General features: G+C 39.6%; 1 protein-coding gene across 2 annotated transcripts in view; it reads left to right on the forward strand.

The window, feature by feature from the left end:
- Positions 1 to 18,966, forward strand: part of LOC126178284 (probable ATP-dependent RNA helicase DDX60) — a 267,391-nt gene that overhangs the window by 183,227 nt on the left and 65,198 nt on the right. For both annotated transcript variants that reach the window (XM_049924519.1, XM_049924520.1), the window contains exon 5: positions 5,835 to 6,125. In XM_049924519.1, coding sequence (XP_049780476.1) covers positions 5,835 to 6,125 — 291 coding nt within the window. The remainder of the gene's footprint in view (positions 1 to 5,834; positions 6,126 to 18,966) is intronic.

The following is an 18,966-nucleotide window of genomic DNA, read 5'->3' on the forward strand; positions in this document are numbered from 1 at the left end:
ATCTACCACCTGTTTTACCTATGATTGAGCCTATGTGATTATTCAGTTGCATATAACCACAAATTGATATAAGCTGAATTTTTGGTGATTGGTTGCAGTTGTGACTGATTTTGTAGTCATAGGATACTAGTTGTTTTTATCTTGTAAAGCTATTTTACATTCCTGGACATTTGAACCAATTTTCAATCTCTGCACCACCTTGAAATCTCATCAAGATCTACCTGAATATTTTAGCAGCTTTCCACAGACAGTTCTCCATTATAGGCAACAAAATCATCTGCAAAATGCTGAAGTTACTGTTGTCTTCGAGGTCATTAACTCACAATGCGAGCAGCAAAGGAACTAACACTTTGCCTTGTAGTATACCTTAAGTTACTTCTACATCTGTCATTGACTCTCCATCCAAGATACCAGGATGCATCTTCCCGAACAAGAAATTTTGTTTGCTACCCCCATATAAGCATACCTTTGCAAGCCTTGATATGGTACTGAACCAAATGCATCTTGGAAGTCAAGAAATATAGCATCTGTCTGACTGCCTTTATATGTGGTTATCAGGATGTCATGTGAGAAAAACAAAAGTTGTTAACAGAACCCGTGTGGTTGGCCCACAGGAGATATTTCTGTTCAAGATACCATATTTGTTTGAATTGAAAATGTGTTCTAAGAGTATACTACACATATTTAATATTGGACAGTAGCTTTATGGATCACTTCTGTCAGTCTTCTTGTAGATGGGTGTGCCCTGTGATTTCATCCAGCTACTGGGCACAGTAGGATCTGTGGTGAATTGTGGTTAAAAGAGGGACTAACTCATCCACACCCAATTCTAGACAGAATCTGATAGGGATACCATCACACCCTGGAGCCTAATTCAATTTTAGCAATTCCAGATGTTACTTAACATTGCTGATACTAATATCTTTTTCACTCATCTTGGCAGTGGTATAAGAATTAGACTGGGATAGTAATCCTGTATCTTCCTAGAAAGGAATAGTTGAAAAGAGAGTGAGACACTTCTGCTTTTGCTTTGCTATCCTCAGTTTCTGTTCCTGTGTTATCAATGAATATCTGGATATTATCTTTGATGCCATTGACAGCATTTATATGTACAAGTAACCAGAATTTCTACAGGTTTTGTGAAAGGTGTTTTGATAAGAATCTGCTATTGAAATCATTGAAGCCTTCATGCATTGTTCTTCAGACAGTGAGACACATTTCATTTAGCAGCTCTTGGATCTGTGCTTTGTAAAGAAACTACTACTACTGTGCAACAGATGTAAAAACAAAGGCAGTATATTCTAATGTCACTATCTGGTCACTGAGAAAAACAAAAGCCATTATTTGAAATAAGCAAGAAGTTAAGTTAGAGATTTTAGACGATTTTATCAAAACATCAAGCCAATGAATATCATTGAGAAATAATTTAAGTTGAATTGTAATGCAGAAAGAAATTAATTTTAAATAAAGTACTTAAAGTATGGGTGTTGAATAACAAAGTTCTTCCATGTACATTAATAGCTAGACAGCTAATTCCAAAAGTCAAAAATAGAACTTAGTACATTCTTCATTTAACTTTCACATCCAAGACAACTCATGTTACATCTTAAAAGTTTAACAAATAATATTAGCTCAAAAATGTGATCTGGTGGTTTCTACATATTAACAAACACTGACCTGAGAATAACTGAGCTACAACTAACTTAACACTGTCAACAACTTAACTCTACTGTACTGGTGAGCACAGCTGCCTCAAGCCTTTATAAATATGCAACATTGCTCTTTTATGATGTTGTTATTGAGACATGTACATAATTAAACTTGAGATGAAAACTTTTGGTTTTACAAAAGTTTAGGGTACTGAATTTTACCAAAAAGTACAAATACATTTAAAATAAACAGAATATTGATTTAATGTGTTCTTATGTATATATTTTTAGAAAATGAGATTTGTAAACAGTTAATTCCAGAAGACTTTAAATTACTTTTTAATTATGCAGTTACTTTAAATGCTAACATTCTCACACATTCTGCACACTTTAATGTATCTGGTTGTGAAATACATTATTGAACATAACTTAAATTAGTGCTGTTATTTTGCAGTAGTTTTTATAGTGTCAATTTTACTTACTATATGTGTTCTCTAAAATGAAAATAATGCGTGTTTGAATTCAGCAGCATTTGTAATCCCATACAGCAATAAACAAAGAATGCAAGATGCTAATAGTAGTTACAGGACATTACAGTATTTGTGATTTTGCATTGGTTGCTAAACTAGACATTAAGGTCAAGTGCTACACTAGTCTGTTACCTACCAATATTGTAGGCAGTCCCTTTTACCATGAACTGTTAAACTAGGTACATATTTATTGATGTGTGGTTACCTGTTTTTGTAAACTTCAGTCACAGTTCCTCTACATGCTGAAATTGAGAACTACAGGTTCAAGGTCCTTCTTAGATATATGCCACTACTGCCTATTTATCAAAGGAGTCAGGTTTTGTTTCACATTAGTCTTAATAAATTTCTGTCATTGGTGGTCTTCCAAACTGCCTATAACTATGTTCATATGTATATTCTGCACACCATTGTGAAGTAAATGACAGAAGATGCTTCCCATTGTAACACTTATGAGGACTTCTTTCTGTTTCATTGATGTAAAGAGTGTGGCAAGGATGATTGCTTAAATGCCTCTGTGCAGATTGTAATTAGGCTGATCTTATCTTTATAGCCCCTGTAGGAGCAGTAGAATAAAACAGAAACTTTATTGTCACATAACTTGTCATACACAATCAGATGATTGGGACATAGGTTACTCGTCAGTTTAAAGCTACTTTATAATTGAAAGTATACAGAATAATCACAGTTATTTTGTAATTTTAAGTACCACAAAATGATTTAAAATAATCATGTTGAGAATAAGATTAAATTAAGAATAAGTATTTACTTACAGTACTTTTTTAGCATGACAGAATAAAATGTAACATCAGGCACAGTTATTTGTGACAGTTAGTCATAAATTCTTCTACACTGTAATATTTACTTGCTAGGTATTTTTTTAAATTTTTTACAGACTTTATTTCCCAGCCTCATACCCATATAGTAAGGTGTCTTCTCCAGCAGTTTTAGCCTATGAGTTGGTAACTTATACTGATATTTATTTCTTGTTTCATAATCATGCTTAAACAGGTTATCCTCAAAAAGTTGTGGATTTAGTTTATAAAACTTAATTGTCTCATAGATAGAGAGGCCAGTAAGTCATAAGGTCAAGGGCTGTGAACAGAGGTCTACAAAATTGTCTTTTTTCTGCACCTACTATGACTCTAATGATTTTTTTGTGTAGCCTAAAGACACTCTGTAAGTTTGTTTTCTCTGATCCCCAAAAAATTATACCATACCTAATCACAGATACAAAATATACATGTTATAAAACTTTTTTGAATGGTGTTTGAATTATACTGCTTATAACATTCATTGCAAATATTAGACTATTTGGACGGTGACACATGGCATCTACATGGTCTGATTTCTCATCCAGGCCTCAATTTCAGCCAGGGACTGCTGAAGACGACTATTTAAATTTTCACTTTTCTTGCAACAGAGTATTGCTGTAGAGTCATCCACATAAAGAATAGTGTCTGAGTTTATGTTAGTCAGCAGGTAATTTATATAATACAAGAACAATATTTGACCAAGGCTAAATCCTTGTGGCACACATTGTTCTGTCTTTTTCCAACTTGAGAAGTCTCTCTTACCAGTTTCTTCTATTACTATTCTTTGTTTCCTGTTTAATAGGTATGATGACATCCATCTCTGTGAATTTTCACTAAAACCATATGCTTGTAGCTTGTGAAGGAGCAGTTTGTGATCTACTGTGTCAAAGGCTTTACTTAGGTCACAAAAGATGCCCTATACATTCATATTTTTATCTAGACTACTACTAATTTTTGTAATATGTTCATTAATGGCTTGCACAGTGCAGTGTCTTCTTTGGAAACCATGCTGATTGTTCTGGATAATATTATGCAAATTATTATAGTTAACTATCTGTTTCCATGCAGCTCTTTCAAATATTTTGGAAAATATTTTTAACAATGAGATTGGTCAGTATGAAATGGGTTGTTGTATATTTCCAAATGCCCCACTTAAAGCTTTTTCTTGACACTTTGTCAGCAGGTTTTTGGAGGATAGTTGATATCTATCTTAAAATGTGTACAATTTCAGGCTTTTCAGCATCTCCATGACACCCTTACATGGGTTAACTAACCTGTCACCATTTGTGCTGCCTTATTTGTTTAAGTTCAATCCTATTTGATATGGGTCCCATTCTTGAGCAGTATTCTAGGATGGATCCCATGAATATTCTGTAAACAATATCTGTGCATACAGATTGCATAACTAGTGAACCAAAGTCTGCCACTCACTGCACATACCACTGATCCCCACTGTCTGTTCTAAGTGGTTTTCAGAAAAAGAATTTATATTGTTCAACAGGTTGTCTTCTCACACCCACCACTTCCTAAACTGAAATTGTCACAATAAGTTGTTGGCTGATTAAAGCCTCCTGCAATAATTACAATATGATTGGGGAACATTCTTGCAATTGAGCTGAGGTTGTCTCTAAAGTTTTCATTTATACCTGGGGATTAGTCTGATGGTCAATAGAAGGACACATTGTAAGTTCATGCCCAGTCTATGGTACTGAGTGTTGCCAAAAAAGCCTTGTTTGCAGCTGCAATTTTTGTCTTAATGGATTTGTGTTTCACATCTGCTGTGACAGCAAAACCACCTCCACTTTCCATTAGCCTATCCTTTTGATGTACATTTAGATTTTGTCCAGATATCTCACCGAAGTCAGTTTAAAGTATAGTGTATCATTCTTGTCATTCTGTACCTAGTATTATGTGAGCTCCACTGCTTTTTAGGGGGTATTAAAACTGTGTGACTTTGTTTCAAACATATTGGCAGTGAATCACTAGAATTTTAATAGTCTCATCTGTGGGTCTTATATTAATACTTTGGGGTCCAGTACAGCCATTATCTGGACTGGACAGAAAGTCGCCAAATAAAAAACACTTGCATGTATCCCAGATATCACCAGCTACCTGGGTAGCAGCCTCTGATGCTTGACCAGTTCTCAACCCTGTGGCACAAATCACTCAGAACCAGAGAGCCATGTTCAGTCCTAGGGACAATAGTGCAGGTTGTGAGCTTAGTTGAAATTCTACAAGCAGAGTTTTACCTCTCTGTTTTCTCTGAAAGTATGATTGTAAGACCCATATGAATCCAACATTCATTTCAGTGTACACCACAATCCACAGCTGGTTACATCTTGCCCTTTCAGTGGCATATTGGACAGCTTCTTTATTTTCATTAAGACCCCCTAGACATACTCACCGGTGCATTATGTGATTCCTTTTATGGCTTTGTGCCACTTCACTGAGAGTGCATAGATAGGAATAGATCTCAAAAATTCTTAGAACCATAAAAGAATTTACTGCTTATATAAAATCTTGTAAAAAGGAAGTACTTTGCAAAGTTCAGCATCAATTTCAATCTTGTTTCTGTGTCCGTTGTATGAGAGGTTACCTCTGTTCCTTCCATTACTTGTGTTCCATCCAGGACTATCTGTTTATGAAAATAATCACATCTAAAAAAATTGTTTCCTACTGCAGAAAAAATATTTGCTCATTTATTTCATTAGTTAATCTTAATAGGTGAGTTAATCTTATCTGCCTGGTACACCATCTTAATTTTTCATAATGTGTGTCCTTCTTGCTTGTATATTTTTCACAGCATTTGAAGGTTTATGGATTACTCATGTGTATTGTTTCAGAAACTTCTGGATGATAATGGCAAACCACAGCATCTTTCTTCGGGGATAGTGACGCATTTACATTACCATGAACCAGGGAATCTTGTTTTTGCATATCTGTTGCGGAGTGGTCTTCTACACAATATATGTGTTACTGAAAAAGATGGGAGTATATCAAAGGAAACACAGCTAAATGTTGTTCTCTTGATGGCTCATCTCTTCACTCACAAACGTTTACATCCTGCAATGCTTAAGAATAGGTTTTGCAATTCTGTTGTGAAACTAAAAGATTTGCCAACTGAAGTTGTTGAGGTATAGTATTTTTATCCTGTTGGTTTTATATCTCATCTTATGATCTGTAAGTAGAAAATGAGTTTGTACCATATATAAATTTACTCTATGCTCTTCTTAATATTTAAATGAACTGAAATTGAAGGCATATAACAAATTTTTAATTTTTTTACTTTCTGAGGTTTAGAGAGATTCTAATGAACTGATTGGTAACAAGCTATTCTTCTGTTTGGTTTTACACTTTTTACTAAATCAATTAATTTCCAAAATCAAACAGAAGTCACTGGATCAAATTTTGGACATCAGGGCGGAAAATGATAGTGAAGTCTCATTTATAATTCATGGTGGATAAAGCTACAGTTCTTTTTATTCCCCTGTGTACAGATGCACATGAAAGAAAACGCTCTTTTAAGTTTTTCCTGCCTTGAAGGACAAGTACTTGAAATGCAGATTCTGTATGAGGTAGATAACTAGTGCAATGCAATAAAGGACACTGGTTATTATTGTCAGCATTTATGTCATATGCAGCCACTATAATCACCATTAGAAAAAAATATGTACAGGGTGTTAAAAAGTGTTCAAATATTATGGAATGTAGTAGCATTCTGCAAAAGCAGAAAAGTGCAATAAACATGGATTCAGGAACCTGTTCCTTCTGAAATCTGAACACTTGTGCTTAGGAGGCACTGAAAAACATTTTGTTCATGTTAGTGTGTGTTGCTGTACAGTGAATTACTCACAACTCTGGTTATGTGTTGTGATGTCTGACCTACTTAAATAAATGGGTTCATTTTTTGTTTACTGTCACTGTGCTGCTTATACATAAAAATGGTTGAGTACATTTTCTTTTCTCTTTTTCACATCTTGTTATCCACAGAACTGTACTATTCCATAAGTGATGTTGAGATATGATTGTCTACAATTTTTCAACTAATGGTAATAGCCTGTGAGCTCATGCCCTCTGTGCCGAAAAATATCCATATCATAGAATACCAACAGGTAAGCTGTTTAGCTGAATTTTCCAGCATCTTAGAGCACAGCTCCTCAAGCACCACAGAAGGTAAATGGTTTAAGACTTTCTGAGTTTGTATGCCTGATATATTTAGTGATTAGAAATCATGGAACCTACACATTAACAGATGGCATCAGTAGAACATGTGAGTCATCTTATTGTCTGAGCAATACTTCACTAACATTTGCTGTATCCACACTAGGTTCACCACATCCAGACCCTAAGGCTTCAAGGCAAATATGGAAATTTGCAGTTCTTCCAAAGGATGTTGCAAAAGTGTTGTGTAGACCTAATATCTTATTTACTAATGAGTTGAAGTTCACAAGAGGTGGTGTCACGAATTCTCATAATCATCTTGTGTGGTCTGATGAAAATCCCCTTGCAGTCACAGAAAGAGATTAGCAGCACTATTTCTCAATCAACAAACTGGCAGGTGATGTTAGTGACAGATTAATAGAGTCATATATGGTACCCCACGAATTAAATTGGGTTCATTATGCCTTTTTCAATGATGTATACTTACATTGGTATATGAAATACCAAGTCAGCTAAGATTACGGATGTACGTCCACAATACTAAAACAGTAAATTTTCACTGTAATTTGCAGGAACATTTCACAGACATGGGGATTTCTTATCCTGCAGATCTTAACTCTCAAGATTTGGTTACGGAGACACTTGAAGTGACATACAGACACCATAGGATCATGTGTTCAGTGCATGCCATCACAAAAAGAGCTAGGCCAACTTCAACGAGTGTGTGATTCCTTATGCCAAAGGACATTAGATAGATTACCATAGATGGACATTACAGAGAGACCCATTCATAAACGATTGCTCAGATCTCAGAAAGTACATGTTTCTAGACAATATTTATTGGACTTGTGTTACTTGTTTTGATGAGCAATGCTGCCTCTCAAAATATTGGACTTTCTTAAACACTGTATATTAACCCTTGAGTGAGCATGTTATTTTTCATAACACAAGCGGGCACTTGTACTACTTTGTACACGTGTAAAGAATAGTTGTCTTTACATTACTCAGGTAAACATGTATGAGCCAGGTCACACTTTAATCTCTGCTTAATGAAAATATGGTAAACTAAATTTACATTATATGAGTTAAAGCCATGTTCAATTAAACAATAAAAAAATAAAGTTTCATTATATCACTCTGTTACCACAGACAGGTGTTATTCCACAATAATGACCCACTCGAAGCATGAAACAGTGCAGTTAGATCAGATCCAAACAACTGCCTATTTGATTACTAATTATCTTATAGACAGTTGTCTTATTATGGGATTGAGCTGCTAGCTTGTTATCTGGGTCATTTTCTTGTCCAGAACATTATTTCTTTCTCATGCAGCACACCACTTATTTTGTATGAGAACACAATTTCTCACTATGTTAACTGAAGGAATAGGTAGATTAGATTAGATTAGATTAGATTAGATTCAGTTTTCGTTCCATAGACCCAAAAAATGAGATGAGTCTCGTGGCTGTGGAGCATGTCAGAAAGTATAACATAAAAACATAAAACATTTGAGTATAATACTTACTACCCTAATCATTTGTCAAGAGATTGTCGAAATAGGTGAATACAGTGCGGTAAACTGGAACAGCTAATAATTATAGAATTAACACGCTGTCAGAATGAAACACTGTTATTCACTAGCTTAACAGTCTCTGTTAAGATATTCATCTATAGAGTAAGAGGAGTTAGCTGTCAAAAAGTCTTCCAAACTCGGTATAAACCGTGCTTTATCTGAAACCAAGTTTTTAATGGTAACTGGCAATTTATTGAAAATGTGTGTTCCTGAATATTGGACTCCTTTTTGGACCAAGGTAAGTGATTTTAGGTCTTTATATAGATTGTTCTTATTCCTAGCACTGATGGTACGCATTGACCTGCCCCGAGATGACTGGGTGTTGTTGTGTTGCCTTCAGTATTATAATTCATCCTCATTACGGTCGGAGGAAGGCAACAGCAAACCACCTCCATTAGGACCTTGCCTAGTACGGTGGTGTGTGTGTCCCGCATCATTCCCCTACACTCTGAGAAGTAGTGTGGGACTTCATTTCCATTGAGCTATTGGTTGGAAATTGAGATGTATTACTTGCAACAAATTTCATTAAGGAATAAATATACTGAGAAGCAGTGGTTAGAATACAAAATTCCTTGAACAGGTTTCTACATGACATTCTTGAATTTACACCACAAATGATTCATATCACACACTTTTGCACCCTAAAAACTTTTGCTCGGTTTGATGAGTTGCCCCAGAATATGATCCCGTATGACACAATAGAATGAAAGTATGCAAGTTTTTTTATGTTTATTTCTCCTACATCTGACATCATTCTCACTGCAAATACAGACTTGTTTAGGTGCTTAAGCAAATCTGTGGTATGCTCTTCCCAACTGAATTTATTATAGAGTTGTAATCCCTGAAATTTAACACTGTGAACCTCTTCGATCTGCATGTCTTCACATGTTATACACATGCTGGATGGAAATCTCTTACAGGTTCTGAACTGCATATAGTGGGTCTTCTCAAAGTTTAATGACAGTGAATTAGCTTTAAACCACTTATTAATGCCAGTGAAAATTTGTTAAGCAACTATTTCTAAATCTGTACTTGACTTGCTACTTATTGCAATGTTTGTACAAGGGTTGGAACTTTAATAGTGGCAACTATTTATTTACAGCTTGTACAAAATAGATATCTGTTTCTAAGTTTTACTGACCTTCAAAGTAGTCACCAGCATTATGTATAACCCATTGAAAGTGATGTGAAAGTCGCAGGGTACTCTTAGTAGTGCCAGTTGTGTTGACAGTTCAAGCAACACAGACTATTGCCCGACGAATTTGTATCAGTTCTGAAGCGAATGCCGTGAAGTGCTTCCTTCAGTTTAGAAACTGAGTTGAACTCACAAGGGCTTTAGTCATTGGAGTGCAGTAGGAGGTATAGCACTTACCAGCCCCATCAGTAACAGCTTGCACTTTACGTGTTTGAACATTGTCCTGCAAAATGATGGTCGGGTTCTGCAGAAAGTGACTCACTTCTGTCTCTATGCTGTTCATTTTTAGAACACAACCTACAACTAGCTTAGAGACAAAAGTGATGACACTTTCTACAGGACCTGATCATCATTTTGCAGGACAATGCTCAAGCACATCAAGTGCAAGCTGTTACTGATTTGTTTGACTGATGGGGCTGCTAAGTGCTATACCACGTACTGCACTCCCCTGACTTAAGCCCTCGTGAGTTCAACTCAGTTTCTAAACTGAAGGAAACACTTCATGGCATTCGCTTCCGAACTGCTACAAATTCGTCGGGCAATAGACCGTGCTGCATGAACTGTCAACACAACTGGCATTGCTAAGAGTATCCTACGATTTCCACATTGCCGGCAATAGATTATACACAATGCTGGTGACTATTTTGAAGGTCAATAAACTTTGAAACACATATCTATTTTGTACAAGCTGTAAATAAATAGTTGCCACTACTTAAGTTCCCACCCTCATATCATCTGCAAACAAAACAAACTTAGTATATGGCAATGTACAGATGAAGGTCATTAATGTACACAAGAAAAAGCGGTTGATCCAAGATGGAACCTTGAGGAACACCACATGCAATTAATTCCCAGTCAGATGAAGACTGAGTGCTTATTGCACAGGTATTTTGCAACGACACTCTTTGTTTCCTGTTAGATAGATAAGACTCAAACCATTTCGCAGAATTGCCGGTGACACCATAATATTCTAATTTACTTAAGAGAATGCTGTGGTTCACACAGTCAAAGGCTTTTGACAGGTCACAGAAAATGCCAGTAGCCTCTAATTTATTATCTAATGAATTAAGTACATTCTCACTGTAAGTGATCTTTCTCTGCATCAGAACCCTTAAGAAATCCAAACTGTGACTTGGACAACATATTATTTGCAGTCAGATGCCTAAGAAGACACTGGAACACAACCTTTTCAAATATTTTTGAGAAAGTGGGCAAAAGTGAAATTGGTCGATAGTTTGATGGTATCTCCTTATCCCCCTTTTTGTAAAGAGGCTTAACTTCTGCATATTTTAGCTAGTCTGGAAATGTTCCATGATAAGAGAGTGATTACACAAATAACTTATGATAGAACTCAACTTGCATGAGCAGTCTTTGATTAATGTCATTGATATGTTGTCATACCACATGGAATACTTAGATTTTTAGGATTTTATGATGGATGATACTTCTTTGGGAAATGTAAGTCATTTCCATTTTACTGAAGTTATTTTTGAAGTTTGGTCTCAGATACTCCATTGCACTGTTCACCGAACCTCATAACCCTAAGCTGTCAGTAACAGAAATGAAGTACTTGTTCAAGAGGTTTGCAACACTACTTGCAATTGTTACCACAGTCTCATTTATTTTTGAGCTATCTGTTCCTCTTCCTTTTTGGTCCCACCTGTCTCTGTCTTCACTATATCCCATCCAGTTTTTACTTTGTTGCCTGATGTAATTATCTTTTTCTCATAATAAAGCTGCTACGATTTCTGCATTACTTGCTTTAATATTTTCCTGTATTCTTTATAATGCATTACAATTCTAACATCAGAGCTGTTCCTAGATAGTAGATACAGTCTCCTTTTTGCCCTACATGATATCTTTATCCCTTGGGTAATCCACGGTTTATTTTTTTCCTTCTGTGTCATTTGAATTACCTTTCGGGGAAAACAATTTTCAAAAGTGGAGGTAACTTTATTAATGAATAATGGGTTCGCAATTGTGAAACATCAATGGAATGGTGCAAAACAATTTTATTTGTGGTTGGCACACTTTATACACAGGCACTCCCACTCGAGGGTTAAAACAGTTGTCTTATGTTAATTTTGAAGAATTTTTTGGAATACACTAATATTTAAAACTTTGTTGATATATGGGAAAAAAGACTAATATAGAATAACTCTTCTCTGATATGTAACTTTTAGATTGTTTTGTAAATTTACTTATTTTTATTACTAGTTGGTACAAGTAGTGAAATCTAGAAGACCAAACAATGGGAAATCCAGAATGGAATAACAACAATTTGATGAAAAGGATAGATTGCTTCAGTTGCAGACAGGCACAGAAAGAAGACTGTTATACATTTGAGCTTTTGGTCAAAACCCCTTCTTCTAAAGTGAAAAGCACACATAAATTCATGCAAGTACTACTCTCATAACAATACATGATCACTGTGTCTGGCTGCTGAGGCTGGAGTGCATACAACAGCTGTGCCTGATAGGAGAAGCAATCTGTGGGTGGTGGGAGGTAAGCGTGAGGCTTGGGTGGGGAGGAGGAGGGATAGCACATAGGATGGAGAAAGATGTAGTGCTGCCTGCGGGAATGTGTAGGGATGTGTTGGGGACAGGAGGGAGAGTGCAAAATGAGAGAAGTAGAGGACTGGAAAAAGACTAGTGGTTGTGTTAGTGGACTGGAAGGTTTTGTAGTGCTGGAGTGTGAGCTGGGAAGGAGATTGATAGGTGAAGAACAGTGACTATCAAAGGTTGAGTATAGGGAGGTTATGAGAATGTAGTATATACTGCAGGGAGAGTTCCCACATGTGTAATGCAGAAAAGGTGCTGTTGGTGGGAAGCATCCAGATGGCACAGGCTGTGAAGCAGTCACTGAAGTAAAACACATTTTGTCGGGCAGCACATTCAGCAGCTAGGTAGTCCACCTATCTCTTGCCCACAGTTTTCCAGTGGCTGTTAATGCTGACAGATGGCTTGTTGGTTTTCATGCCCACAAAGAAAGTAGCACAGTGGTTCAAGCTTAGTTTGTGTATCACATGACTGTTTCTACAGGTGTGCCTGCTTTTGATGGGATAGGTAATGCCTGTTATGAGACTGGGATTGATGGATGAGGAGGATGGCTCATCAGTATCTCTGTTCACATCAAACTTACCAGCAACCTGCAACACCTCAATGTTGACAGCTGAAACCAATTCCATACCAAGAAGGTACTTCCACACACAGCCTAGCCATTTGTCACAGTGGGTTCTGTAGTGATGAGCTGTCCCTCTCCAAATATACCAAGAATCTCACTGAAGCCTTCACGGAGTGAAATTACTCTCCCAACCTTGTACAGTAACAGATCTCCCATGCCTTGTCTCTTGATCTCCCATGCCTTGTCTCTTTAATCACCTCCCATATTCCCATTGTATGACCACAAAGGAGGACCCCACTCATGACCCAGTGCCATCCAGGACTGGGGCACTGAATCACATTCTCTGCCAGGTTTTGTCATGCCCTGAAATGAGAAATACCCTAACCACTACCCTTCCCACCCCTCCCACAGTTTTATTACGCTGCCCACCAAACCTATGCAATATCCTCATCGATCCCCATTCCACCCCTGCTCCCAACCCCTTGCCTTGCCTCATGGTTCATGACCCTGCAATAGATCTAGATTCAATAACTGTCCCATACATAAGCCCACATTCATCAACCCCAGTCTCATCACAGGCATCACCTATCCCATCACAGGCAGGGTTACATGTGAAAACAGTCTTGTGATTTGCAAACTACGCTTGAACCACTGCGCTACTTTCTGTGTGGGCATGACAACTAACAAGCCACCTGTCAGCATTAATGGACCCTGACAAACCGTGGCCAAGAGATGTCTGGACCACCTAGCTGCTGAACATGCTGCCCAACACAATATGCTTCACTTCAATGACTGCTTCATAGCCTGTGCCATCTGGAATCTTCCTGCCAACATAAGCTTTTCTGAATTACGCAGTTGGGAACTCTCCCTGCAATATATACTACATTCTCATAACCTCCCTGGCCTCAACCTTCAATAGCCCCTGTTCTTCACATACCAGTCCCCTTTCCAACTCCCACTTCAGCACTACCACAACCTTCTATTCATTTCACTAACACAACCATCAGTCTCATTCCGGTCCTCTGCTTCTCTCCTTTTGCAACCCCCCCCCTCCCCTCCTTTTCCCACCACATCCCTACGTGCTCCCACAAGCAACAGTACACCTTTCCCATCTCTACCCTGCTATCCTCCCCCTCCCCACCCAAGCTTCCTCTGTACACCTACAACCCAGGTGCAGGCGCAGTTGCTGCATACAGTCCAGCCTCTGCAGCCAGTGTGTGTGTGTGTGTGTGTGTGTGTGTGTGTGTGCGTGTTGTCTACTTTACAAGAAGGTGTTGGGCCAGCAGCTCAACCCCCCTGCGGGTCTGGGGGTTAGAATTGTCCCAAGGTATTCCTGCCTGTCGTAAGAGGTAACTAAAAGGAGTCTCACACTTTTCAGCCCATTATATGGTTTGACCTGCCACTTTCAAAATTCTACAGAAGTACGGGCCATATGGGGAAGGATGCCTTATGTGGTGCACGAGAGGCCTTGGATTTGATCTCCAGAATCTCTTGTCATGGCTTTGCATCTCCACCTGTGATTCAACTATTTGGGTGAGGACACTTTCCAGGGTATGTCATCTTCTTCCGTTGTCTCCTGTCCTCTTTCGCCCCCATGACAATATTGGATTTCTCTGCACCCAATATCCAGTGCAGTAGCCAGTCCATTGTGGTCGGGCCGCCATCATGTGCCCATTTGGTGGTAGCCCCCTGACAACACAGGGATCACACTGCTGATGCCTGAGCTGTAAACTCCCCACATATGCCAAGGAGTATATGCCTGTTTTCCTGGGGCATCAGGACTCCTGGCAACAGCCATCATGCCAGCTGGCCTTTGCTGTGGCTGGGTGGCACACCTGGGGAGAACCCCTGATCGGAGTGGGTAGCATCAGGGTGGATGACCTGCAATGAAGCAGACTAAGTTAACTCTTGCTGGTGACTGTACAGCACCAGCAGCTCTAAGAAGGGCAAGACAGAATACAATGTTGACAGGTATGACCCTAAATCATTATCCTCCCTCGCTACACCATGGGAGGAACACAGAGCTACAGAATGGAGAGAGCCATATTCGCCTCGGTTTTTATTCTGTAGTAGAACTGATGGTTACTCCTTTCTACCTACGAAGCCCCTGTTTTTCGTTGAACACCTTGAGTATAAGTTTGGAGAAGTGACAGCACTGTCCAAGATGTGAAATGGCGTAGTCTTGATTCATACAGCATCCAGAACCCAATCCCGAGCATTACTTGCCTGTGACAAGCTGGGTGATATTTCTGTTTCTGTCACTCCCTGTAAAAGCCTCAACATGGTCCAGGGGATTATTTTCCATCATGACCTCCTCTTGCAGTCTGACAACGAGCTCTGCACCAATTTAGAATGGCGGGGTGTTCATTTCATCTGGAACATTTACAGGGGACACAAAGACAACAGGGTTGCCACCAGTGCCTTCATCTTGGCTGTTGAGGGTGATTCATTGCCTGAAAAGGTCAAGGCGATGGTTGACAGCTGTGACGTTAAACCATACGCCCTTTCCCCTATGTGGTGCTTTAAGTGCTGGAAGTTTGGGCACATGTCAAAGCACCTATTTCGGGAGTGAGGGCCCCCCCCCCCCCCCCAAATGCAGGGGACATCGGTCCCCTCCCCCATGCTAGAGAAGCAACAGCGTCCTCCGGCTCCTCTCATGCAGAAGGGGTCCTCTTCTAAGGTCTCCACTACTGCCACAGTGGACAATCGCCATTGGCTCAAGGAGCCAAAAGCTGCTGGACGAAGAGCTTCATGGCCTTCCTCCATGCCTGAAGCTGCTTTGGAGAAATCTTCTCAGCAAGCCCCTAAAGAGAAGTGAGACAGCAAGCAAACTAAGAAGTAGTCTGCTAAGAAACAAGACCCTCTGGTGGCCCCAAAACCACCACTCCCTATCAATTCTGCATCTGAGGATGCAGTGGGGATCTACATCTGCATCTACAGTGTTACTCTGCAATTCACACTTAAGTGCCTGGCAGAGGGTTCATCGAACCATTTTCATACTACTTCTCTGCCAGTCTACTCTCGAATGGCGCGTGGGAAAAAGGAACACCTAAATCTTTCTGTTCGAGCTCTAATTTCTCTTATTTTATTATGATTATCATTTCTCCCTACATAGGTGGGTGTTGACAAAATATTTTCACTTTCAGAAGAGAAAGTTGGTGATTGAAATTTCATAAATAGATCTCGCCGCAAAGAAAATGGCCTTTGTTTCAGTGACTGCCTCCCCAACTCGTGTATGAAATTAGTGATACTCTCACGATAACACGAAATGAGCTACCCTTCTTTGCACTTTTTCGATGTTCTCTGTCAGTCCTACCTGGTAAGGATCCCATACTGTGCAGCAATATTCCAGCAAAGGACAGACAAATGTAATGTAGGCTGTCTCTTTAGTGGGTTTGTCACATCTTCTAAGTGTTCTGCCAACGAAGCGCAGTCTTTGTTTCGCCTTCCCCACAATATTATCTATGTGTTCTTTCCAATTTAAGCTGCTTGTAATTGTAATTCCTTAGTATTTAGTCAAATTCACAGACCTTAGATTTGTGCAATTTATCGTATACCCAAAATTTATTAGATTTCTTTCAGTATCCATGTTGATGACCTTGCACTTTTCTTTGTTTAGTGCTAATTGCCACTTTTTGCACCATACAGAAATTCTCTCTAGATCACTTTGTAATTGGAATTGATTGTCTGATGATTTTAGTAGATGGTAAATTACAGCATCATCTGCAAACAATCTAAGGGGGCTGCTCAGATTATTACCTAGATCATTGATATAAATCAGGAACAGCAGAGGGCCTATGATACTACCTTGCGGAATGCCAGATATCACTTCTATTCTCCTTTGTGATTTACCGTCTATCACTACGAACTGTGACCTCTCTAAGAGGAAATCACGAATCCAGTCACGCAACTGAGACAATACTCCATATGCATGCAATTTGATTAATAGTCGCTTGTGAGGAATGGTATCAAAAGCCTTCTGGAAATCTAGGAATATGTGTTGCACAAGAACAATATTTTCTGAATCCGTGTTGGTTATGTATCAGTAAGTCATTTTCTTCAAAGTGATTCATAATGTTCGAGTACAGTATATGGTCCAAAATCCTACTGAAAATTGAGGTCAGTGAGTAATTCAATGAGTTACTCCTATTTCCTTTCTTGAATATTGGTGTGACCTGTACTACTTTTCCAGTCTTTAGTAACAGACCTTTCGTCAAGTGAGCGGTTGTATATGATTGCTAAGAAAGCAATCATATACAACCGCTCACTTGACGAAAGGTCTGTGCAGGCCTGGATCTTACTGATGCCACATCCACCATAGAAATGGCTAAAAATACTCAGTCAGAGGCAGCAGGTGACCCTGAGGCATATCCTGCCTCCTTGCGTGCTTCACGCCTACCCAGCCTCTCGATAATGTCATCCTCCAGTGGAATTGCGGAGGTTTTTTCCACCACCTGGCTGAGCTATGGCAACTCTTACATTTTACACCTTCTTTCTGCATTGCCCTTCAGGAAACCTGGTTCCCGGCAATCCAGACCCCTGCCCTCCGCAGTTAAGGGATATTACAGGATCTGTAGTGACTATAATAGAGTGTCAGGAGGAGTTTGTGTCTATGTCCTGAACTCAGTATGCAGTGAACCTGTGCCCCCTCTGGCTGTCAGGATTTGGACGACACAGGAAATAACTGTCTTCCTCGAGATGGTGCAGTATCCCTGAACGCATTGGATGCACTGATTTATCAACTCCTTAAACCTTTCCTACTTTTGGGAGATTTTAATGCTCATAACCCCTTGTAGGGTGGCTCAGTTCTTACTGGGCAAGGCAGAGATGTCGAAAATTTAGTGTCACAACTTGACCTCTGCCTCTTAAATACTGGGGCAGCCACACATTTCAGTGTGGCATATGCCACAAGTTTGGTCATTGATCTCTTGGTTCGCAGACCTGACCTTCTCCCATCTATCCACTGGAGAGCACATGACGGCCTGTATGCTAGTGACCACTTCCCCATCCTCCTGTCAGTGCCCCGGTGTCATGTCCATGGCCGCCTGCCCAGATGGGCTCTAAACAAGGCGGACTGGGAAACTTTCACCTCTGCTGTCACCGTTGAATCTCCCTCGCACAGTAACATCAATATGGTGGTTGAGCAGGTGACTACAGTGATCATTACTGTGGTGGAAAACGCAATCCCTCGTTCTGTAGGGTGCCTCCAGCGAAAGACAGTCCCTTGGTGGTCACCGGAAGTCGCTGAGGCAATTAAGAAGTGTCGGCGAGCTCTACAGTGGCACCCTTCCCTGGAGCACCTCATAGCCTTTAAATGGCTCTGTGCCCTTGTACGCCAGCTTATCAAAAGGTGGAAACAGGAGTGTTGGGAGAGGTACGTGTCTACCATTGGGTGCCATATGTCACCTTCCCAAGTGTGAGCAAAGATCAAACGAGTTTTTGGGCATCAGACCCCAGCAGGTGTTCCTGGTGTTAACATAAATGGCATGTTATCTACCAACGCAAATGCAATCGCCTTTGCATCGAAGATTACCCCCCAGCATTTTGCACTCTCAAATGGCGGATGGAAGAGAAAGTCCTCTTGTTTACTACATGCCACAGTGAACCCGATAACTCCCCATTTACAGAGTGGGAGCTCCTCAGTGCCCTTGCACATTGTTTTTACTACATGCCACAGTGAACCCGATAACTCCCCATTTACAGAGTGGGAGCTCCTCAGTGCCCTTGCACATTGCCCCAACACAGCTCCTGGGCCCAATCAGATCCACTGTCAGATGATTATTCATCTCTCGTCAAGCAACACCTCCTCACGATCTTCAACCAAATCTGGTGCGATGGCACCTTTCAATTGCAGTGGCAGGAGAGCACCATCATACCAGTGCTCAAACCCAGCAAAAACCCTCTTGATGTGGATAGCTATTGG

This window comes from Schistocerca cancellata, chromosome 1, assembly GCF_023864275.1.
Source record: "Schistocerca cancellata isolate TAMUIC-IGC-003103 chromosome 1, iqSchCanc2.1, whole genome shotgun sequence".
NCBI classification, from domain to species: Eukaryota; Metazoa; Arthropoda; class Insecta; order Orthoptera; family Acrididae; genus Schistocerca; species Schistocerca cancellata.